General features: G+C 41.3%; 1 protein-coding gene across 1 annotated transcript; it reads left to right on the forward strand.

Moving 5' to 3' along the window:
- Nucleotides 1-7,678: 7,678 nt before the first annotated feature.
- On the forward strand, nt 7,679-22,778 carry NOM1 (nucleolar protein with MIF4G domain 1). The gene is given in 12 exon segments (XM_054634168.2): nt 7,679-7,703; nt 7,706-8,706; nt 10,148-10,272; nt 11,201-11,396; nt 13,200-13,523; nt 13,983-14,093; nt 14,886-15,053; nt 15,648-15,769; nt 19,423-19,555; nt 19,918-20,049; nt 20,770-20,879; nt 21,746-22,778. Coding segments are annotated over 12 exon segments (2,625 nt in total). The 3' UTR covers nt 21,924-22,778.
- The last annotated feature ends 1,435 nt before the right edge of the window (nt 22,779-24,213 follow it).

A 24,213-nucleotide genomic window follows, 5' to 3' on the forward strand; every position in this document is an offset into this window, starting at 1 on the left:
ATACCTTAAAAGCAGGAGCACAGTTATTTATTCTTGCTTTTGTTGTTTCCTCTTCATTATGGGGCTGCAGGAGTCCCACATCAGGGATGAGGGCCCCACATTGTGAGGATTTATTTAAACACTTAATGAAAATATCACACCTGCAGTTAAGAATTTACAACTGCAATTATAAGATGAAGAATAAAACTGTCTCTTCAGTTGATTTCTGTAATCATAAAATTCTAAATTATACTAACATGTGCCTTAATTTAAGTGTGTTTTTCCCCATGATTACTTAGAGGAATAGGATGCAGTAAGTTTAACACTGCCATTCTGAAAGTGCATCTAGACAAATGTGGGTTGTCCTAAAAATAGATTTCTTACATTTGCCACCAGTAAACAAGGAGGGAATTTCCACTGAGGAAACAAAAATTCAAGCTGCACAGACTCAGCCATCTCCCTAGGCACACACATACTGTTGTGTAGGCTTCATTCTTAACATTAACTTACTTGTTAGGTGCTTTGCTTTTTAGAAAATTATTAAGAAAAGCAAAGAAGACAAACCCTTTTATGACAATGTAATTACACAAAAAGGGGTTTTGTAATTGTCCCTGTTTTTACCTCTGTTTCAAAACCTGTTTCAGACTGGCCAACAGAAGGGCCAGCTGTAGCTGTTGAATAATGAATTCTCCCTTAAAGCAGCATGGGAAATAACTCTGACACAGTAATTTCTGTGATCTGCTAGTAGTGTAGTTTCATAACTGATTATGAGTGATCTTGCTCTGTGCTGCTACTGGAAGAAGTTCTCTTGCCTTTCCCACAGCTAGCTACTTCTCTGTGTAGCTGAATAACAAAATTAAGCCAGTCCAATTTAAAAACTTTTTCATCTCATTCTGATCAAATCTTGAATTTGGTGCATTATGCTGTGACTCCTGGTGTTAACATGGGGAAAAGCATTACCTGGACAAATTCGTGGCAGATTGAGGTTGACCTAAAGTAGCTGCAAAACTGCAGGTTTGAAAGATGGCAATCACTTAAAAGGGAAGTTATCAAGTGAAGGAGTAGATCAGGGTGGTATTTAGTTTTACATACTGCCAGACACAAACTGTGTAAGCACGAGGTTACCTAAGGTCCTGTGAGTACGGTTTTGTTTTGCTGCCCTGACCTTTGCATGAGTCACCTCATGAGGTATCTGCAAGGCCATTGCCTGCAGCTAAGCCAGTCATGGACGGCAGCCTTTTCACCCTGGGCTAAGGGAGTCCAAGGCACTGATCCTCTTGTCCTGATGCAGAAGCCCAAGATGAATCAGAGGAGGTTTTTTTTCTCCAAAAGTCATTATTTCTCTCTGTTTGACAATAAACAGAGAGCAAGGAGACTGGCCCAGCTGTAGGTGTCTGTCTAAACTGAGGGAGAAGATCTCTGTTGTCTGTCAGGCTTAGATCAGCATGGCTATTTCAAAGTACTTTGAGAGAAGGGTCTGTAACTAGAGATGTGGCAGGCACAGTCCACTGCTACACTCTGCTTATGGTCATGTAAGCAGAACTGATCAGGAGCTGTACCTTAAATCAATACTGTATTATACATAATAACATCATGCTTTATAACAACTGGGATTAAAATATAGAATGGCAGCCAAAATGTATAAATTGATATCGTTGTTTCAGTACACCCTGGAGAGACCTCCAAATGCTTCATTGTATTTGGCTCAGACACACATCATATTTTACATGTTTAGCAAAGCCTCAGGAAAAATGCAGTAAGACTTTTGTTAGTAGCTAGGAGCACGTCACTGAGCTGAAAAAGCTGCTGCAGATTGTGTGGAAATGATCACCTTACACCATGTACCAGAGACAGGGGATGAGCAGTAGCACTGCACACTGCTACTGCTGCCACTGCTGCTGTGTCAGTGGCACAGCACATACTCTTGTCACTGTCTTCAGTCTTATAAGTAAATAAACAAACAAACAGGTAAAAGGTGACTTTAACAAAGTGACAGTACCTGTTAAGTTTAGGGAATTCGTTTATTGAATTCAAGCATTCCCGGGTATTTTTTCTGGATTGTCACTCTAAGTGTTCTTTTTCTGAAGTTGCCTTGTCAGAACTAAAGAAATAGCTAATAAAGACTGATCTTCAGGGAACAGAATTCCAACTGGGATGTTAAAGCTAAGTAATTAACAACAAAGGAGAAAGAACAGAGGGAAAAGGATCCCTTGGTATGCATGTACAGGTTTTTGATGAAAACTGCCTTCTAAATGACAATACAAGTGTTCATTAGATAAGGGTGGTGTTTAGCACTAAGTCTCCCACAGAGACAATTCTTGGCACAGAAGCTTTGATTATATAAATTTTGTGTGAGAAATGCAAAGTGCCATAATGTGGGACTTTGATCAATGGTGCTAGTCTGATTTACAATTGTTTATTTTTAAACTCTGATGGGCACAAAACACTAATTTATAAGCTCATTTTAGTTGAAATTTACCTCTTCCTTTCAATAGCAAGAAAGTAATCTGATTGCATTTTTTCAGTCATCCTTGTGCAACATATTAGATAATCTCCTTATAGCTTAAAACTAAAAATGCTAATGGATTGGGGAAATGGGTTTCTGCTTTCACTCAGAATATCTGTCTTTTTTATGCTTGTCTTTTGGATAATTTATCTAAATAATAACCTTTAGTACCCACTCCTTCCTTCCAATTAACTAAAATATATTAATGATTAAAATCAGTGAATATGTATTTTCTCCCTACTTGAGTTTTGCCAGCTGAGGTTTCCACTTTCATCTTCTGTTTTTTTGGAGGGGAGGAGGAAAGCTCCAGACATCCTCATGTGAAATACTCATGGTTACTTTCTAATTTGTCTCAATCAAACAGCCTAAATGAGCTCAAACAAATGGCAGATCTCTTCTAAAGAGTATCACCAGCGAGCACTGACTCAAGTGACATTGATTTCAGGAACTAAAAGAGAGAAATTACATTAAAAACTCAGCAAATCTTTCAGTCAGCAAACCTGTTGGGGCAGCCCCAGAGAAGAGGCAGGAATTACACCTCAAGGGGAGGTGCTGTGGGTGGAACTTCCTCAGCCAACAAACCTGGAGATCCACAAGGATCCACTTGTGTGGCTTTAGTCTCACAATGATGGAAGGAAGGAAGTTCATTTTGCACAAAGGCAGCAGAGGGAAGATAAATGACCAGCCCAGGGTCGGGTACAAAGATGATGGAAATGTGGGAGAAAGTGCCAGAACAGATATTTTTCTAGACTTTGTGTAGTCAGTCTTCAGCAAGCCTGGCTAAGCTGTCTACAGATCAAGACTGCAGGAATTGCTTAGCATATACACCCTGTGAAAAAAAAAATAAACCAAAACAAAAAAAAACCTCAAAAACCCAACAAACAAACAAACAAACAAACCCCCAACAAACCAACAACCAAAAAAAAGATTGGCTGTTTCTGATTCTGAGCAACAGGGATGTATCTTTAAAACACTACAGAAACCACTTTCTTTACCTACCAGTACCTTCTGCAATAGATAGGACTGAAACACATGTGAACAACCAGCAACTTTGTACTGCCTTGAGACTCTGCAAAATGCTTTCCAGAAGAAAAGTGTCCTTCCACAGACCAAATTTCAGTTCTGCTGATCCCAGTGGTGACAGTATGGCATGGGGAGAGGCTGTAGATGGATGCTGTGGTGGACACTCATGGCAGAGTCACTTGCACTCTTCAGAGGCTCTCTCTCCTCAGAATAAATTCATTCTGGCCAGAAGTTTTTATTCTGTAGAGTCAAAAAAGGCTTTGTATTTAAAGCCATGTTCTTACCTTAATCAGGTTGTTTTCTCCATTGATGAGAACAAAGAGCCACCCTTATGAGCTCAGTCTAAAAGTGTTTCTGGTGCTGCTTTGATATTTCCTGTGGTGATAAATATTCTCAATAGCTGCAAATTACAAAAGAGCCAGAATCTACCTATGTGCATTATGTAGTCACTAAGGCACATTTTCATGGCATGTGGGAGGGGATCAGGAGACAATAGCAGACAGGCAGCTAAAGGAACTGTATTCTGCTCATTCTGCTGAGGGCTGGGAAATAATAATCCATTAATATGAAGTGATAGGAAAGGAAACCTGCTAACAAAGATTATCTCAGCAGGAAGCAACAATTCCATATGAACTTTCATTTCCAGTGAATCATGCCATTATGCTCAATTTCATTGCAAATGTGAAGCCTGCCCTCGTGGCTTGTTCTCTGATGTGGGATCACTGTCAAAACAAAGAACAATTACAAAATGTTCCCTCAGCTCCAAACTCCAGTGTTTGCTAAGTGATGCTCACATGATGCAGAGATCTAAAAGTGAAATTTGTGAAATGGAAACTGGATTTCCTGCCTTTTCTGGTATTTAGACAACACAAGAATGTTGGAAGAGTCCTTGGCAGGAGTTTCTAATTTATTCACATTTTAGACCTTAAGAAGACTGTATTTACCAGTTACTCAAACCCAAATTGGTAAATGTAAAATAATAAACCACCATCCTATTCTCAGATAGGATCTGAAATATTTGTTGTAATGTATTTCTTTTGATAAGGCATCACTAGATTTGAATGCTGGCTTAGTCTATTAAGCAGATTGGTATTTCTTTAAATATTATATTTTTTTTACTATGATATTTATACTTTGAAATTCTGTTTTAGTTCTTTGAAAGTATTTTTACTTCTAAAACAGGTAATAATAATTCTGTTCATACATTTTGCAAAAGTAACATGTCTATTTTAACCCAAATTTGGGATTATGGGGTTTAGCAAAATACATGCTCTTCACATTTTGCTTTGTGACATGAATTATTGAAGAAGGCAAATAATGGCATTTTCTCTCTTTGAAGATACATGAAATTTCCCATTATTTGAAAGCTCTCTTTCCCTGACTAACAAATTACATTATTAGACACAAGGAAGATGCAAATCTTAGGGTTCTAAAAGCACCTAATATTTTCTCAAATTATATTCAGCTGTATTTATCTTGCATTCTGGCATGCTGCTGGATTACTGTTATCAATAAATCTATAAAATAGGATGCAAAATGCATGTGAGCTGTCTGTGCATGAATAAAGAGTGGCCTGGCAATAAATTACAACATAATATATAGTTCAAAATGTAGCAAAAGGAATGCCTTGACAAATCAATGCAACATATTTTGTCAGTGAGAATGAAAGATTCATTATGCATCAGCCTTGAGAAAGCTGAATTTCTGAGGCATGGGTCACCTAGGACATATGATGTAATCAGAGAATATGGAAACATGCATAGAAAGACAAAAATAATCTTCTGAGTAATAAAGCCACATTAAATTGTCAGGCAAAATGTAAGTCCTGTGCAGTAGTTCATTGTCCAAAAGAGGTCAGGAGTACCACTACAAACAAAATGAAACCTGACTTCCTCTGGATTTGGTGGATTTGGCCGCCACAGCAGGCTCAAGACCAACTCTTTTTCTGAAACTGGCTCATGTGTGCTGGCTTTCATTTGTGTTTTTCTCATGTCTGCTAATGTCTAGGCTCATCTTGAGGCTCTTTGTACAGCCAAGAAATTCTTTCCTCTGCCCAGTTTTCAATGAAAATTGGGAAAAAAATCTGTGTTTTGGGAAACTCTGATCATCTGCCAGACATGACTGGCACACATGCAGCAGGCTCCATAAGCCTGGAGCACAGCACAGACTAAAAATAAGCTTGACCAGTTGGTTTTCCTGCTGACAGCAGCAAACTGCCATGGGACATTTAATTTCCTCTGATCACATGGATGACAGACAAGCTGTCACCAGCTGTGCAGAGCCAGGAGGATGCATGCCTGTTGCAGAGGCACAGGCCCCAGCAGTGGCATCACCTCGTCCTGAACACTGGTGAGGGTGGAAATGCCCCAAGAGAAGTTGGCACCAGTCACAGAATGCCAGAATGGGTCAGGCTGGAAGGGTCAATGGGTCATCTGGGCCGATGTCCCTGCTCAAGCAGGGTCCTCCCAGAGCACAGGGCACCGGAATGCATCCAGATGCTTCTGGAATTCCTGCAGTAAGGGAGACTCCTCATCCTCTCTGGGCCATCTGTTCCAGTGCATGGTCACCCACACAACAGTTCTTCATCATGTTTAGGTGGAACTTATGTGCATCAGTTCCTGCCCATTGCCTCTTGTGCTGTTTCTTGGTACCACTGTGAAGAGCCTGGTCCATCCTCTTGGCACCCTCCCATAGACATTTATATACATTAATGAGGTCTCCTCTCAGTCATCTCTTTTAGAGGCTGAACAGACCCTGCTCCCTCAGCCTTTTCTCATAAGAGAGATGCTCCAGTCCCTTAATCCTCTTTGTACCCTCCACTGGACTTGCTCCAGGAGCTCCATGTCTCTCTTGTCCTGAGGAGACCAGAACTGCATACAGCATTCCAGATGTGCCTCACAAGAGAGGAACAGAGAGGCAGCATCACCTCCCTGACCTGCTGACAATGCCCTTCCAAATGCACTTGAGGATCCCATGGCTTTCTTGGCCATAAGGAAACACTGGTGACTCAAGAACAGCTTGTCATCCATCAGCACCCCAAGTTCCTCTACGGAAGACCATGGACATGGATGTTGGCTCTGGCACACTCAGGAAGATACACCTGAGCTTGGCAGTGCTGGAAGGGGCTTAAAATGTGGGTCTTGGCAGGTGGAGGGTAGGCCAGGGGCTGGTGTACCTCAGCTCCTCAAGAGGCATCAGCGAGAGCCTCGTGCCCCATGGAGCCTGTCACCCTGATTTTTTTAAGATTTTCTAAGCCTTCTGATGTTTACATTCTTGTAGCAAACTTTCTCACACACTTTCTGTAAATAACTTATTGTTTTGCATTCTTTTATGGAGGAGGAGAAATTTGATGGACTGTTGGTTTGTCCAGTGCCATTGGAGAGGTGGCACTTTCACCCTCCAATCCACTGTCACTTTTGGAAAACTATAAATGTTGAAGTCAGAAAATAAACTTCCTTTTTCTTCACCTTGAGAGCAGTGGTGTGTGCACTTGTGTTGTTTTGTGTCCTATAGTGACAGGAGCCTCGTGATCACAGCCAGGGCTGTGATGGACAAATTGCTCCTGTCCCTGGTATAAGAGGGACAAGCCTTGCATTTTCTTTCTGGAGCATGTCTATAAACGGGCAACAAAGCTGGTGAAGGGTCTGTAACATAAATCCTATAAGCAGTGGCTGAAAGGAGCTGGGGTTATTTAGCCTGGAGAAAAGGAGGTTTAGGAGCGACCTTACCACTCTCTACACCACCTGAAAGGAGGCTGTAGCCAGGTGGGGGTCGGGACCTTCTCCCAGGTAACAAGTGATAGGACGAGGGGACACAGCCTCAAACTGCACCAGAGGATGTTCAGGTTGGACATTAGGAGAAATTTCTGCACAGAAAGGGTGAATGGAATGGACTGCCCAGGGACGTGGTGGAGTCCCGGTGTCTGGAGGTCCTTAAGCACTATACTTAATGCCACGGTCTAGTTGCCGTGATGGTGTTCAGTCATAGGTTGGACTCGATGATCTCACAGATCTTTTCCGACCTAATTTATTCTATGATTCAGTGATTCTTGAATACATACACACAAACGAGGGGATCCCTACCGACCGAGCGCCTCTGAAGCGGCACTCCAGGGTCCCGTCCCCTCAGAGCCGCGGCCGCCCGCGCCCAGCAGGGGGCGCTGTGCCCGGCATGGCGGCCGCGCGCCGGAAGCGGCAGCCCGGCCCCTCTCCAAGATGGCGGCGCCCAGGCACGGTGTGGCTGCGGGCAGGATGAAGCGGGGGGCGGCCGCCCGCGCCCGCCGCGGCGGGAAACTGGACCGGCTGCGGCAGGCGGTGCAGGACTACGTGCAGGCGGCCGGCGGCCAGCCGCCGCTGGCCCTGCTCAAAGACTCGGAGAGGTACAACCGCAGGAGCCGTCGGGAAGCCAGGAAGGAGAAGCGCAGACTAAAGCGGAGCCGCCGCCGCCGACTCCAGCGCGGGGAGCTGGTGGAGGCTCCCACCGCCCCGGCCAAGTCTCTTGCAGCCAAGCCCGCTCCAGTCAAGCCGGCCCCGGCCAAGCCCGCTTCGGCCAAGCCCACTCCGGCCAAGCCGGGCCAGGCCAAGCCGGCTCCTGCCGCCCGCCCCGGAGCCCCGGCTTCGCCCGCCGCTGGGAAGCAGCGGCCCAGGCCGGTGTCGGCACCGGCACCGACAGCCCTTGAGGCCCCCTCCGCCGCCGCAGCCACCTCGGCACGAAAACGGGCCCTGCTGGAAGCCAACGAGGAGGAGGAGAAGGAGATCCGGCGGCTGGAGCGGCAGCTGGGGCTCGGGAAGCGTCGCAAGAAGCAGGAGGGGCCCGCGAACGAGCGGCTGCCGCAGAGCTTCCTGCGGGACGGGCTGGGATACGTGCTGGGGGCGCTGGGCACACGGGCCGGGCTCAGCCAGCTCTGCGAGAGCAGCGACGACGAGACCGAGCAGCAGGACACGGAGCCCGGGCCGCGGCAGCGCCCGCCGGGGATGGAGGAGGATGGCGAGGAGGATGGTGAGGACGAGGAGGATGGCGACGACGAGGAAGATGGTGAGGACGAGGAGGATGGTGAGGACGCCTCAGAGCCCTCCGAGGCGGATGATGTGGAAGGACATTGCGAGAGCGAGAGCTCGTCTCCCGAGGACGGCGGGGTGCCAGAGGCCAGCGAGCCCTCGAGCGAGGAGGAGGAGGAGGAGGAGGAGGAGGAGGCAGAGGTAGGATGTTCGCCTCAGAGAGCACAGACCTGCTTCCCAAAGCACATCCCGCAACCTGAACAGAGAGCAGGGTTGCATCGCCGCTGTTACGCCCAGGTGTTCGCTGTCCGCTCGGGCCACGTGGAGCGTTGTCCTGGTTCTAAACAGTCGGATGCAGCGACACTGTTGACTCGAGGGGTCTGCCAGGTCCTGGAGACACTTGTTAGACGTGGAGGGAGAGTTCCCGAGTTGTGGGGGTCCCAGTTGCCGGGGTACCGGTCGTGGGTTTCTCTGGGTCTGGATTGAAGGCACTTGAGACAGTAGTTCATGTTCAGACTCAAGTGTTTATTATTTCTTATCAGTAAAACAGTCTTATTACTGTGAGTTGGGCAGCTTTTCATTAGAAGGCACAAAATGGCCAACAACCTCTTGTTCCGAGGTCTTTTAAGACTAAACTATCCAATTAAGAACTGACACCTGGATTATTTTCCCTTTTAACCCAATAACTGATCCCAAAGAGATGCAATGGGGACTTTTCTGCCCAATTACAAAATGCCACCCAAACCCAAGAAGAAGAAGGAAGAAGCAGCATGGAGAAGAAACCCAGGACAACACCCTGTGCCCTCCATCTTGCTTCCATCCTCAACATACTAAAAATCCCAAAACCTCAATTTCTCACCAAGTGATGCACTACTCTCTATAATCTCACTATAATCTCATCAAGTAGTGATGCACTACTCTCTATAATCTCACACTACTCTCTATAATCTATTTCACACTTTTGTGGATCCTGGTCTATCTTGAAGTCCAGGAAACTTTCTCTATGAGTGAGGGTCAAAGTCAGTGCTGCCCTGGGGGTCAGGGCACCCCAGAGCAGACAGAGAAATATTCCCAGTGCCCTGGGTTTCCACACTGAGTCAGGCTGGGGGCAGATAATACCCTACAGCACAAGGGATGTGGGAGCTGTGTGAGAAATCTGCAAATAAAAGGAGCTGCCCTGGCATTAGAGTGTAGGAATATGATCAAGCCCTTCTGCAGAGAGAGCTTGTGTTGAAATCAGTGGTGGTTACACACTGAAATGTTACTTTCTGAATGATCTTAGAGGTTCTGCCAGTATTAGGTCTTGTTGAATGGGTGGAGGAGAGGAGGTCACACAGGGCATGCAGCTTTCATGGGCCTAAATAAAACCTGAGTAAAACCAAGACTTGAGATGCCAGGTTTTAATGACCATAACTTAAAGAAATTTAGAGAAAAGGGGCTTTGCTGTTGTCAAGTTTGTCATAAAGGGTTATTTTTCACCTGCTTCTTTTCTTCATGTTGTTCCTTTGGTGTTGATTATTAGATGGTAAGATATATCCTTCACTAAAAGTTTGGCACTTTAATCTTAAATAGAAATGTATATTTGTGTTCAAGTGTTTAAGATAGTGGTCTCATTGACACCTTGTTTTGTTTTCCCCCTAAGAGTGATAATCACGGTGCTACAAAGTATGTTCCTCCTCAAATAAGGAAAGCACAGGAGACACTTGATGACAAGAAAAGAGAAGAATTGGGAAGACTGAAGAAAATGGTGAATGGCCTCATTAATAGGTAGTGTAATGAGGAAAGTCATTAATCTTTCTGGATCAATGTGACAATGCTCATCATTCAAGCCCAGGTGGCAGGGATGTGACTTTTCTCTTCACAAACTGATTTTAAGTTGGCAATCATGTCTGCTATTGTTAAGAATAATTATCTTTATTGGTATAAATTCTTCAAAGTTAGTCATTATAGATGTTGAAACATCTAGAAAATAAATTTAAGATTGGGCTGGATTCCACACAGCAGTTCCCTGCAAGTGCTAGCTGTAATTCACTAAGTGTCAGTTGGAGTATGCTTATTAAAAAAAACTCAGAAGAAAACAGGTTTTGGTTTGTTTTGGGTTTTTTTAATAAATTAAATTTCTCTAACACTACATCTGAAGAGGAGCAACCCTTCCTAGGTTAAAGTACTGCAGAATAGAAAAAGTAATTAACATTAATTTCAGTTTTAGAGGTTTTTTTAAATCAGAAATATATTGGCAGTTATCATCTGTTACCTGTAAAACATAGACTAGAGTTTGTTCAGTCATTTGAAATTGGATATACCATATACATTAAAGTATTAATTATTTTCATACTTAATTTCTTCAAAGACCATGATGTGCCACAGTTAAAACTGCTAAAACCAGTCTCTTTTTGTAATAAATCTGTTCAGTGTGACAGTAAGCAGATTGACAGTGGTTTGTAAATACTGTTGCTAACATGTTTTTACATGTATTTTTTAAACTACACTAGAATTAAATGTACTATACTTTTTTAGTTTAGTAAACACAGAAAAATACAAAAATTTCCTTCCACTCATCTTACCAATCTTCAATCTTTTCTTCTGAAGTCAAACTAGTTTCTCTAAAAAGAATAGCTGTTTGTTGGGTGAACTCAAAATTGTGGAATCACGTAAGGAGCAGAAAGAGTGAACATTGGATTTTGTTTCTCCACAGGCTGAGTGAACCAAATTTGTCCTCCATCAGTGGACAGATGGAAGAGCTCTACATGGCCAACAGCAGAAAGGACATGAATGACACTCTGACAGACATTCTCATGAGTGCCTGTGTGACTGCAGTTGCCATGCCTGCAAGGCTCCTGATGGAGCACGTCCTTCTGGTCAGCATCCTTCATCATAATGTAGGAATTGAGGTAATTCTTGTGCTGGGGACAAATTTTGTGGAGTAATGCATATTGTAGAGTGTTCTCCTTGACATTTTGTTTGAATTGCCTTCTAATTTTTAACTGTGTGGCACTGACAAGCATCTTTATTTGAGTTTCATCAGTATTTTGTGGCTTATTTGCAAGGCTTCCACAAGGAAAGGGTCTTAGTCCATTGTTTTATCTGATTTTATCTCCTCCATGAGTTACCACTAGTCAGTTATAAACCCATCATTTTTTTCATCACAATTTTTCTGCAACCAGTAGAAAAGTTTCTAACTTTCCAAGTTTCTAACCTTCAGTTTCTCTTCCCTTTAGTTACACTGATCTGTTTCTGTTCTCATGGATACATGAGGGTATTGTTTTTGAACTATGTATATCCAGATAAGTGTTGCAAATGCAGGAATCCTTTTACAATGGTGGATAAACCTTTCCTAAGCAAATCATGCAAATCATCAGTGGAATTAAGTAGTTATAACATGGAATATTAAAAACTTCAAAAAGCATGGCAATTTTTGGAGGGGATTTTGTTTTGTGTTTTTAAACCTGATGAATGAGGTAAAATCCCTCTTGCCCAAGGTGATGCTGAAGCTCCTGATGTCAAAGAGAATATTTTAGCTAATTTTAGTGAGATGTCTGTCAGGAAACAAAGTTGTTTCAGCAGTGTATTCCTATTAGATTACTCTTTTTTCTTCTCCCCACATCTCAATGCAAAAGGTATATTAATGCAAGTTTTTTAATTTGTCATACTGTGGCCTGAATGCTGGCTCTGAAACCATATTAAATATCAGATGGATGCAATTAAGGCAACTTTCTCCATGTAGCCTTGGCATTAAACTTTTATTTTGTCCCTCTTTGCTGCTTGAAAGGCAGTTCTGACTGCAAATACAAGGTTTCTGTAAAATAAATGTACAAAATGCATTACATGAAAGTGTGACAGTACAGCTGCACTGAAGATTAGGTTGAGCAATGCAGAAGTTGCCCTGTGTTTATAAATTTGTGCAGCCATTGCATAGTTAACACCCCAGCTGGGTCAGTACTGCTGCTGGGACTCCTGGTTTTCTTAAGGTCAGCAGATTTTAGCACAACAATAATGGGTGAAGGTCTTACTTAGTAGCAATGTATTCATCACCTCCCTGTGTTTTAGAGCCTGTAGGCTTTCTAATCCCAGCCTTTAGCATCAGTTCTCTCTTCAGAAATAAATATATTCCAAAATTTCTTTTCCCAGCTGTACCACTGACAAACATCTAAGAATTATCCCCACTTCAAAAGCAGCTGCACCTTATGCTCAGCAACTGTGACAACTTGGTATTTTGGGGTTTTTTTCACAATACTAGTTTTTATCCTTCTCTTAAGGAGTTTGTTCTGGAATGCCACACTCAGGAGTGTGTTTGCTTTTTGACATGCAGCTTTTCCTGGATGAATGGCTAGCAGTAACAGCATGCTAGTCTGACAGCTGGAAAGATGCTAATATGTGTCCATGAATATTATGTAAATAAATGCTGGTGTATGTGTACAGTAGGTTCATAATATTTGTTTTTCTTGCACAGGCTTTAAAAGCCAACTGGATGTCAAATGTGAGGTGTAAATAACATAGACTTCTACAAAAATGTCTCACCACTTAAATATTTGTGTATGTAAATGTAGAACATCCCTATTGGTTGAAAGGAGCAACAGTATTTCTTTAAAATTAATAGTGGCAGTGACCCAAAAATGAGTTTTACAGATGTCTGTAAAATCTACTTAGAGTTAACTGCTGGATTTTTTTTTTCCCCTTAATGGAATTGTTGCCAGGTCGGTGCTCACTTTTTGGAAGCTGTGGTGAAGAAATTTGATGAACTCTGTAAAAGTGATGCTGAAGGGAAGGAATGTGAAAATCTGCTTGCCTTGATTGCTCATCTGTATAACTTCCATGTGGTTCATTGCCTGCTGATCTTTGATATTCTGAAAAAGCTTGTTAGCACTTTCACTGAAAAAGAGATTGAGCTGATTTTGTTTCTTCTGAAAAATGTGGGCTTTTCCTTAAGAAAAGATGATGCATTGGCTTTGAAAGAACTGATCACTGAAGCCCAGAGGAAAGCAAGCACAGCAGAGAAGAAATTCCAGGATCAAACAAGGGTATGTGTTTGTTCTAAAGATTTCATATTCTCAACAGCCTGTAATAAGTACTTGGATACATAGTTTAACTTACAGAAACGTTTTCTGCTGCATTCTATTCTGATTCTAAATTACCATTAGCGTGACATTCTTCTTGTTTGTCTTTCTGCATTAGTTCTTAGGACACAGGTGCCAAAATGCTCATGATGGATGGGACAGGACTGGTTTGTCTCTTATGCAATGGACAGTTTTTCTGTTTCATGATACTTCATACACTTCAAAAAATAGGTGTTTAGCAGATGAAGCTTGTACACAAATTACTGTAACAGGGATAAAAGCAAACATGTTGTATTTAAATTTTGGTGTATATTGGCAGCTGAGCTGCTTATTCTCCAGAATAGTAATTTCAAAGTACACTCTTGTACTTTATTTAATAAACCCACAGCTTAGAACTGACAGAACTATTTCTTTTCCCCACAGGTTCGGTTCATGCTGGAGACCATGCTGGCACTTAGGAACAATGACATGAGGAAGATCCCTGGCTATGATCCTGAGCCAGTTGAAAGACTCCGCAAATTGCAGAGAGCTCTGGTGAGAACTTGCTTGGCTGGTGTAGCCTTGTTATTCTTAAAGCAGGAGAATTATTTGTATTGGATTTCAGCTTTCTTGGGGATTTTTGTTGGTGTGTTTTTTGGTGTTTTTTTGACAGAATGGGCACTTTGTCTAGAACAACCCAGTATAAAAGGGATGAAAGTAATTTATCAGTGCAGGATGTGCATATCAGGTTAAGAGGCCAGGCAAAAACAAGCTAGGTAACCTAGTTCTGTAGGATTTCCTCTCTTAAATTTTTACAGTCCTTCTGATGCACTTCTAGACTCTGTTGTTGAAAATTCTTGTTTTGTTCAGAGTTTAAAATTTTTTGCCATTAGAGCTGTACAACACATAAGGCAGCTTGTTGTGTCATTTTATGTAGTCACAAATGTTCAAAAAGGAAATTGTGACCAGATTGTAGGATGCCGCAATGTCAGCATCCTCTTAATTCTAATCAAATTTTGTGATTGAAAGATTTCTACTTTTTAGATTAGTATATCTTTTTTCAAATAAAAAACCCAAGAGCTTCTACATGTAGATTTATGTAACTTTATGCATTTAATAAAATATATCATATGGGAAACTTGTAAATTCTTTTCAGGTTGCTGATTGAAACAAAGGTTAGGGAGGAACCATGGGAAGACCTTTATGAAGATATGAATTTATATGCTTAAAGTTTTTGTTTAAAAACAATTTTAAGTAATCAAAGTATTTGTTGTGGTCCGTAAGAGAGAAAAAACATTTCAAATAAAAGCTCCTGTGTTGGTTGTTACTTTTGTTTTGTTATTCAAGGTTCACAGCAGTGGTTCAGGTAAAGACACCCAGCTCCGCGTGTCCCTGGAGTCTCTCCTCAGCGCTGACCAGGTCGGTCGCTGGTGGATCGTGGGCTCATCCTGGAGTGGAGCTCCAATGATCAGTGATACCAAAAGCCAGGCTCAGCAAAAGCTGCACGTAGGAAAGGTAAATCCAAATTAAAAGTCTAAGTGTTTGTGATCTCTTGAAGATTTGTCAGGAAGTTCATTTCAGAGCCCACCAAAAAACCTTCACATGCTCTTGTAAGATCAAGCTTTTGGACTGTAAATTCTGCTCTCTGTTTTTTTTAAGACATTGTACTCATGTGCTTCATAAGAGCTGTTACTACAAATATGGTATAGCTTGTTTTTTCTTATCCTGTGGAATTCCTGTGGAATCCTGTGGAATCAAGAAAAGACTTGATTCAACAGTGGATTTGCTAGTAGGAATTCTGATGGGTTGTGGTGTCTATCTGTGTCATATATCCAAGCTGATTCCAAAAGTAATGTGATGGTGAATTACTTATGTTAAAGAAGCATGTCTTAAAATTAATTGGCACAATTAAAGTAGATTAAAATGTATTTCCATAGTTGAAAAAGCTTCTGATGATGTCGTCTGTGCCTCTGGACAAAAGCTCAGGACCTTTGGACTGGTGATTCATGGTTTACTGGAGAGCTTCACTGATGGTGTTATTTAAGGCTGTACAGAAATAGCTTTTTTTAAGGCAAACAGAAATAAAATAGCATATAACTTTATTTTCAGGTGAGTTCAAAAATAATGGAGCTTGCTCGTAAGCTGAGAATGAACACTGATATCAGGAGAAGTATTTTTTGTGTCTTGATGACGAGTGAAGACTTCATGGATGCCTTTGAAAAACTTCTGAAGTAAGTACAGAAATCAGCTCAGAACTAAAATCAGGTTGTAAATGCAGCATTTCTGGTCTGGGCTTAAGAGCATTCAGATGATAATGCAATTAAAAGAAGTGCATAGCTAGGTATCCACATAGGGTAAAAGGGCAGGAGAAGGAACCAGAACCCTGGTGTCAGGATTAATGGGGGCAGGCAGAACTGACTGGCAGTCAGAGGAAAGGAATAGCCCCTGTTGTTGTTGCTGCTGGCTGTAACTGTGATTTGCAGCATCTTCTGATGTGAGGAGCCTGTGTCTTTTTGCATTGGAGCTGTGTATCCCAGCAGAGTGGATGGAAAGCTGCTGCAGGCTTGTTTCCTCACAGAGGCAGACCAGAAGCCCTTGCAGATCATATTTTGGGTTTTTTGCTGGATTGCTGTAATTTCTGTGCTACTGCCACTTCTTTGACTTCCTGCCACCTTGTTAAGCCATCTCTGCCCATGCTTGCATGACCTGATAGTGTTCTATCACTTTCACTACCCTCTTGCAGAATTTTTTAGCTTTGGGTTTGCTTCACATGAAAACCAGTTCCCTTACCCCTTGACAAGCAGCTCTTCAGAAGATGTGATCAGGGAAGAGCTCAAGCTAAGCTATTCCTTGTGTTTGTCAGAATATTATTTTTAAGTCTGTAGGAACTGGGAGGGGAGAGATCAGGTCTGAACTTTTCTGTCTCAGCCTTGTAACTCAAGGGTATTGTCTTACCATGATGGCATGCAATTATTTAATTTGCTTACCAAACCAAAACAGACTCTGTAATAAAGTCAACTAATATTTGATTAAATGCCACTTTTGCAAAACACAGCTTGGACTTGAGACTGTGATGGAGTCATTCCAATATCTTAATATGGCCTGTTCAATTAAAAGAAATTAGCTGCTGCTGCAGCACTTGCCAAGACCTGGCAGCTCAATTTGCAAATTGGACTTGACTCTCATCTCTGCTATTTAGGCTAGTACACAAATCTGAATACATACAGGCTTGGCAGAAAATCTCTCTGCAGGCTGCCTGGTGTGTGTTGGTGCTGATGTTTATACAGCAAACTCAAAGAGAGGAATTCTTAAATCTGCCCTCATCTGGCAGAGTATAATGGAAAGTACACATAATTGTCAGTGAAGGAATTAGCTTCAGTGTGAACATGTGTTCCAGAGTGTATGGGAATTTGTATTTGTATGTTTGGTGTCTCATGAGGAAGAGCATAAAAATAAATATTTTAACTGCTCTTGTTGATTCATCTGCTGCTAGTTCTGTGGCAGAGTTGAGGTGTGGTTAAAGGACAATTTAAACTACTTGAAATTCAGGCTATAGTTTTTCTAGTCCCTTTCCTCCTTTCTGCAGATGAAAGTATTAGTTTGGAGCCAGAACAGCTCCCTGAAGTGGCTCAGTGATTGCAGAGGTGTCAGTGAAGAGGGCTGGGAACATCACTGGTGACAAAGAGGAGAGAGTGAGACTGGATGCTGTTCATCAGCTGAAAGGCCACACCTTCTTCACAAACCACAGTTTCACTCAGGAGAGAGAATGAATGCTGCTTAAGTTTGATGGAGAGGCAATTTTTGAAGTTATTTTGTAGAAGAATAAAGAATTTGAGAAACTTCACATCTCAGAAAATACTGAGCCACTCATGAAAGGCTTAGCTATCCTATTGGAGTGAGATGTGTAATTCAGGATAACTTTGTGTCAGCAAGTTTTTCCTTACAAAATTATTCTCCATTTCTTGCTAAATACTACCAAATTGAGTGTATCTGCTAATATAATTTGAACTGACTTAAAAGGGGATTCAAGTGTTGCTATTTTTGATCTGAAGACAATGATAGTCTTGGGCTTCAGCTGATGATAACTAACCTACTTGGAGGCAGGCTTCTGCTGGTGACAAACTGCTTCAAAGGCAGTTATCCCATTTACAGCAGGATCAAGATATACAAGTCCATGTAACTCATGAATAATTGAATCATTGAGGTGGTTTCACATTCTTTATCAAAGAATATCAGGCTTATGAAATCTACTCAGGTTTATGGTGAAGCTCAGCAGTGAAAGACAGTCCAGACTCTTAAATTTTAGATGTTTAGGAGTTCTAGCTCTGTGAAGAAGTGAACGTAGGAAGAAAATTGAATATCCAAGTGTTGTCACTTGGTTACAGCTCTGGCAACATAAATAAGCAAGTCATGATAGGAGTGATGAGGAACAAGTAAAAGGAGAGTGTGCCAAACTAGTGATTGCAGTGTAACTTCCTAAGTCATCTATTAAATACAAATCTAATGGCTGAAAACCTGTATATTTGTAAAAAAAACCTTTTGTTGCTCTGAAATCAGATGGAAGTTGGCTGATGGGAGGGCAGGTAGGTTATGACACAGACACAGCACTCCCAGTACTGACCCCTTTTGGAAGAGCAGACTTCTCAATTTTTACTGCTCATTAGCCTAGAAATCATCCCAGATTTTCCTACTGTAAAATTTAAACTCTAGGGAGTTTGGGCTCAGCAGCAGTGTTTTCTCTGTTAATCTGAGGTGTCTGTGGTCACAAGCAATGCAGATATGTGGAGGTGTGTACAAAGGAGGGATATTGGCATCAAGTAATGACCAACTACCCTACAGACACTAAGGCAAGTTCCAGTGGAGTCAAACTTGGTTAGCAAGTACTCTTGAGTTGTAAAAATGCCCTGTGAAACTTGAACTTGAAGCAATGAGAAGAATTTTGTTTGATATTTTTCAGATCCTAATATGATGCATTTTTCATTTGAATTGGTTTTAACGCTGCCAAGCATTTGGCAGCATTAAGGAAGTTAAATCACAGACCAGGTGCATTGTGAGTTAGTCACCATTCCATGCCAGAGTGTCTCAGCCCTCTTTTATACTGGTCAGCTGTTGGAGTGGGGAGGCTGCTCAGTCCTTGGCCTTCATGCTGAAGAAGCCAACATAAGATAGGTACAGATAGATAGATATTCTTTTCTCCAGGTTGTTTTTTTTTTTTAAGGTGCTTTATAATTACTGTATCCTGAGTGGTACCCAGAGATTAAAAAATTCATATCACCAAAGAAAAACATCTAAGAAATCTAAGAATCTTTTCTTATCCCTACTAAGTACCACAGAAGTCAAGGGCCCTGGAAATGTTTCTCCAAATAGGCTTGCACTGATCCAAAGGCTGGTTTTCCTCCCATGACCATAAGTACAAGCATGAGATGATCACAATGGGACCCTACAGTTCTTGTTTCACTCTTTAGCCTTTCTTTCACAGTTTAACCCTTGTAGTGGTACCTGTGGATGCAGTGCTACTGCTGGAACCTCTCTTCTGTTCATGGAGTGCTGCAAACATGGAGTGGGATACCTTTCCTTCTCTGGGCAATGATAATACTTTCATCATTCCACTTCTGTTTCTTGAGGTCTTACTTTTGCATCTCCTCCTTTGACACCCATAATGCTTCAGCATTTCCACAGAGCCATACCAGGATACTTGTTTAGCCAACAAGTTGGAGTCCATTAGGAGTTTTAAAGACTTGATAGGTACTTTGTAACAAGTAAAGTTTAATGTGATGTTTGGAAAGGTTTTAAAGTATTACTCTCAGATGTTGACTGTAGCTCTTACTTTGTGTCAACAAGTTTTTCCTTACAAAATGATTCTCAATTTCTTGCTCAATTTTAGGCTTGGACTGAAAGATCAGCAGGAGAGAGAAATAGTTCATGTCATCCTTTACTGCTGCTTACAGGAGAAGACATTCAACCCCTTCTATGCATTTTTGGCTAACAAGTTTTGTGGACATGAAAGACGATTTCAGGTAAGGACAAATCTGTTGCTTCATTGGTTTTGTGTCATGACTGTGGTTAGGAAGAGATTTACTGAATACCTGAGAATGGGTGCATGCCTGTTAGGATCTTGATCCCAAGGAAAAATTCTGCTGGTATGGCTAAGCATTCAGTAAGGCATACTCATGGTCAGATCTGAATAGGAAATGAAATGCTGAATGTTTTATTTCTTCTGTTTTATGCATTTTAAAATAATTGGAAGAGTCTGATCAAGCATTTCTGTTAATTAAGGAAGGGCTTATAAAGAATACAAGGTCAAAAGGTTTGTTATGTTGTTACTCAATTAAACAGCCACTTGATTTGTAGGATTATTTTTTTTACCTTTCACCTCTAGGTGACATTTCAGTTTAGTATTTGGGACAAAATCAGAGACTTAGAAAATCTGTCAGCTGCTGCCATCTCCAACTTGGTTTCACTGCTGGCTCACTTAATAAGGACAAAATCACTGCCACTTTCAGTTCTCAAGGTTGGTATGTTTTCTTTTCAAATCCTTCTGTGTTTTCCCTGCATTTGCTAGTTCTATGGAAGGCATATTTTCTCTGTTACTTATCTGGTACTTTAGCTGATTATGCTAAGACAAACTTGTTTTAAAATTACCAAATTGTTCCAATTGATTATGGTAATGCTGTCATTTGGGGAAGGGAACCTCTGGTGACCCAGGCATAGAGAAAGTCTACATTTCTTTATTTAGAGCAGTTGTGAGATTATTTCCTTTAGCATATCCAGGGTTGGAGCTGAGGCCCCTTCATTAGCAGGCTTTGCCAGTGGTTTTTGTGCTATGGTTTTTAGCTGATGTTGTTTTTATTAGACAAGAAAGTGCTGAGTAGATTTCTTGGATTTCAGAATGGGTAGTCCACAGAATTCCATTAGAAGAGTAACTGGAATGTATTAAACAGGCAATTAAATGGATTGTGCCAGGTACTTACAAAGTATTTATCTAATTGAGAAAGGACATCTGGTATTCTGGTACCAGGAGCCTTCTATTCCTTAGAAGGTTCTTTTCTTTCATTATTGATTTGCTTTTGGAGGCAGCCTTCTCAGGTAATTATTCTGTGCTAAACTCAAGGCTCAGTATATGCAGAGGCCAGTTGGTGTGCTTAAAGTTCTTCATTTAGGAGAGAAGACCAGCTTGTTGTTCAAGTTTGAAATACTTGAATTAATCTAATTGTCCCTCTCTGTCTGTCAGGTCATTGAATTCAGTGAACTGGACAAACCCAAAGTCCGTTTCTTGCGACAGGTATTAAGCACACTGTTAACCAAAGCAGATGAGGAGGAAATTACTGACATTTTTATGAGGTAAGTGATCACTGGCATTTCCAGAGAAACCTTGTTGAGTAGTAATTAAGAAGATAAGAAGTTTGCCTATTTTGTTTGGAATTGCACTATGCCTTTTCCACAGGACATCAGTCCTCCATCCCTTAAAATGTGAGCCCTTCCTGGCTGAGTGGGGCCAGTGTGTCATATGTGTGTGTTCCTACAGGGTCTGATAGAGATGCAACTGTGTCATGCAAAATAAGGCTTCCAGATATTCAATGTATCATTTTGGTCATTGGATTTTCATGAGCAGAGCTCTGTAATTCCCTGTTTCCCTTATTGCTGTACCACCTGTGTGCAGTGGGATTCACTGCCAGCTGTCATTGCTAGGATGTATCTTAGGAAAAAGAAGGTGATACTAAAGAGGCAAATGTTTGGGGTATTTTTAATGGCTTTGTTATCAGTGTTCTCTGAAAAATCTGATTTCTGATATGAGACAGGGTAGCCTGGAGAGGCTGGGAAATTTCCATCCTTAGGGATGCTGAGGACTTGAGTGGATAAGATTTGCAATATCACATAAAGTTTGAAAAAATCAGGTGGTGATGTTTCAGCTGTCATGCAGCAACACAAGGAATCTTGAACATGGAGTTTGCCTTGTTCTTTGCTGTAATGTAATTGTTTACATAAAGCAAGCCTTGGGCTGCAATATTCCATTTTATTGTTGAGGCCAGTTGTATGTCGAGTGTTTGGGCTGCTTGCCAAACCAAGGTAGACTTGGTAATTTGAAAGCTTCTTCAATAAAACTTCTTTACTAGGTTGGATTTTTTTCTGCAGCTCTATTTGAAGAAGATGATAAACTTCTGAAATGGGAGAAGACTAAATTATGTTTTTGATCTGTATCTTTACAGGATATCTGACAACCCCAAACTGCAAATGCTGCGGGAAGGCTTGAAACTGTTCCTCACCCACTTTTTACTGAAACATGCCCAAGCCCAAAAGAGTGCTGAAGAAGCTAGCTTGTTAAAAAAGAGAGTGGAACTAGCAACCAAGGCTTTAGAGGCAAAAGAACCCAAATTGAAGCTATAGTTATATTTTTTCTAATAAAACATACAGAAAAACCAAGCTGGGGTCTTTCAGACCTAAATAATTGAGAATGAGGAGAGCTGTTTTACTCTAAAGGATCAATTTTCTTTGTGTAAACAGTTACTTCACTCTCTGTGCTTGTTAGAGGTTTCATTGAAGGGGATACAAGGCCTTTTTGAAGAAAGAGAAAATGTAGTTTTGTCATGTCCCTTTTTGGGACAAGTGCTTCATATTGGTGGCTGGTATCTGGAGAGGGTGAATTTCTCTTCTATGATACTTTGTCAGCAGTGGTGTTCTGCATTGCATATTCTAGCCTTTCATTTAAAGTAATAAAAGAAGCAGCCTAACTAAAGGCTTTTGATAAGGAACCCTGGTACTCACCTGAAGAATGGGGCCACTAGATGGCACAAGCACTGGTGAGTCTGTTGGGGAAGAAAACGACTTTTTTCCTAAAGTGTTGGAAGTTATTTTCTAATTCTGTGAATTGATTCCCTGACTGTGGGTCAGGAAAAGATCTTCAGTTGGATTCAAAGCTGTAGCAAAGCAACTTGAAGATCTGTCTTTGCCCAATTATATTGGGTTTAGAGATTACAGCATAACTTTATGGCTTTTTTAGCCTGTTTTTCACAGCTTTAGAATTGGAGTTGCCAAATCACTCGTGTTAATCAGATTTTTCTAGACATAAACAGTATCATCAATATGAGTCTTAAGAAGATAATACCTCCCTTAAGAGTTTGCTCACATTTTTCATTTGGATGCTTAAAAAAAAAATAGGCACATTTCTTTCAGTAACACTCTATAAATGGTTTGTTTCTTTTGTCACCTTACCACTACACATTAAACTGCCATTTTTCTAAATGCTTTGGTGTTTGTGTTAGCTTTACTCTGGCTGGCCTACTAGGAAGGGAATGACCTTAAATTGGGTGGAGAAGGGAAGTACTTTCTTGTCTGGAATGTGCATCTGTGATCTACCTGTGTTGGAGTTGTCAGCCCTGTTTCTGTAGCCAGACTTGTCTCTGATGTCCATTGGGCCATTTACTTTTGGTGCCTCCCAATTTGCCTGTGATACCAACTGATCTTTCCCTGTTGGCAAAATTTATTTTTTAATCAAGTTGTTAAATGTAGTATATTCTGCTTATTCAGGTGTACTGTTTCCAGGTGCAGAAGTGCTGCCCCCAGCAGCCAGGGAGCTGTTTGGTTTATTCTCACCTTTCCTCTGAGAGGATAGGGCCAGTGTTAGAGAAAAAGATGTCCTGGGAGCAGAGAGACCTACCTGCTTTCAAAATCCTGGGTTACACTAGCAAGGTAACAACAGAAGAGGTTTTTTACCAGTATAACAAAGCAAGATGCTTTTTTTTCAGCCTGTTTTTTTCAGCCTGTTTCATACTACTGGCAGCTTTTAAGTGTACAAAACTTAAAAATTCATTGTGATAAAATCAATTACAATGTTTTCTAGAATTCATACCAATTAACAAAGTTTGGGAAGCAGCAGAATTGATGCTTTTCTGGTGTTTACAAAAGTTACAACTTTAGGGGGTGTGTGTAAACATCTCCCCTTACAAAAAGCCATGCCAAACCTTATACTTCAGTTTGGAGTATGGATTCAGGAGAAAATCTGTGCAAGCCCCTCAAAATAGCTGCTGTGGAACACATGGGACTCTGAGTAAAAATTGCTATGTTTAGCCACTTAATTGCCTTTTTGCAGGAGTTTAGGTAGACCCAGCATGGTGGTGGTTTAATAACACCCAAATGGAAGCACATTGCCCTAGCAGGAAGATTGAGGCAACTGTTCTGCTGGAGATAAATTCTGGATCATCTTCCTTAGCCCAAAGGTGCCAGGCTGCCTGTGCCTGCCTGGTGTGAGGGCTGTGCTTGGTGGTGGGAGCTGACCAGCTTTGCAGCACTGCCAAGTGTTTAATGGGTGTGAGCATTCACTTGCTGCAGCTGCCTGAGGTGGTGCAATGCAGGTGTTGCTGTGCAATTAGAGGAGATGGTTTTAACCTTACAGTCAAGAATTACAATTGCTTTTTTTTTTTCCCCACACACTGAGACTTGCATGAATTATTATTTCTCCCAAAGAGCTCATATGTTTTGTTCAAAATTAGTGTTATCAGAGCCATTGTTTTGTTTCTGAAGAAAACAGATCTTACCTGCCTGGGATTTTGCATTCAGCAGATTTATGTATAAACATCATTTAAAAAAAAAACCACACAAAACCCTTTTCAAGGAAAGCAGCAGAAATACACTGCCAGCCAACAGTGCTGTAGTCACATCAGCAATGGGTTTTGTGGAT

The sequence above is a fragment of the Agelaius phoeniceus genome, chromosome 1 (genome assembly GCF_051311805.1).
Source record: "Agelaius phoeniceus isolate bAgePho1 chromosome 1, bAgePho1.hap1, whole genome shotgun sequence".
In the NCBI taxonomy this organism is placed as follows: domain Eukaryota; kingdom Metazoa; phylum Chordata; class Aves; order Passeriformes; family Icteridae; genus Agelaius; species Agelaius phoeniceus.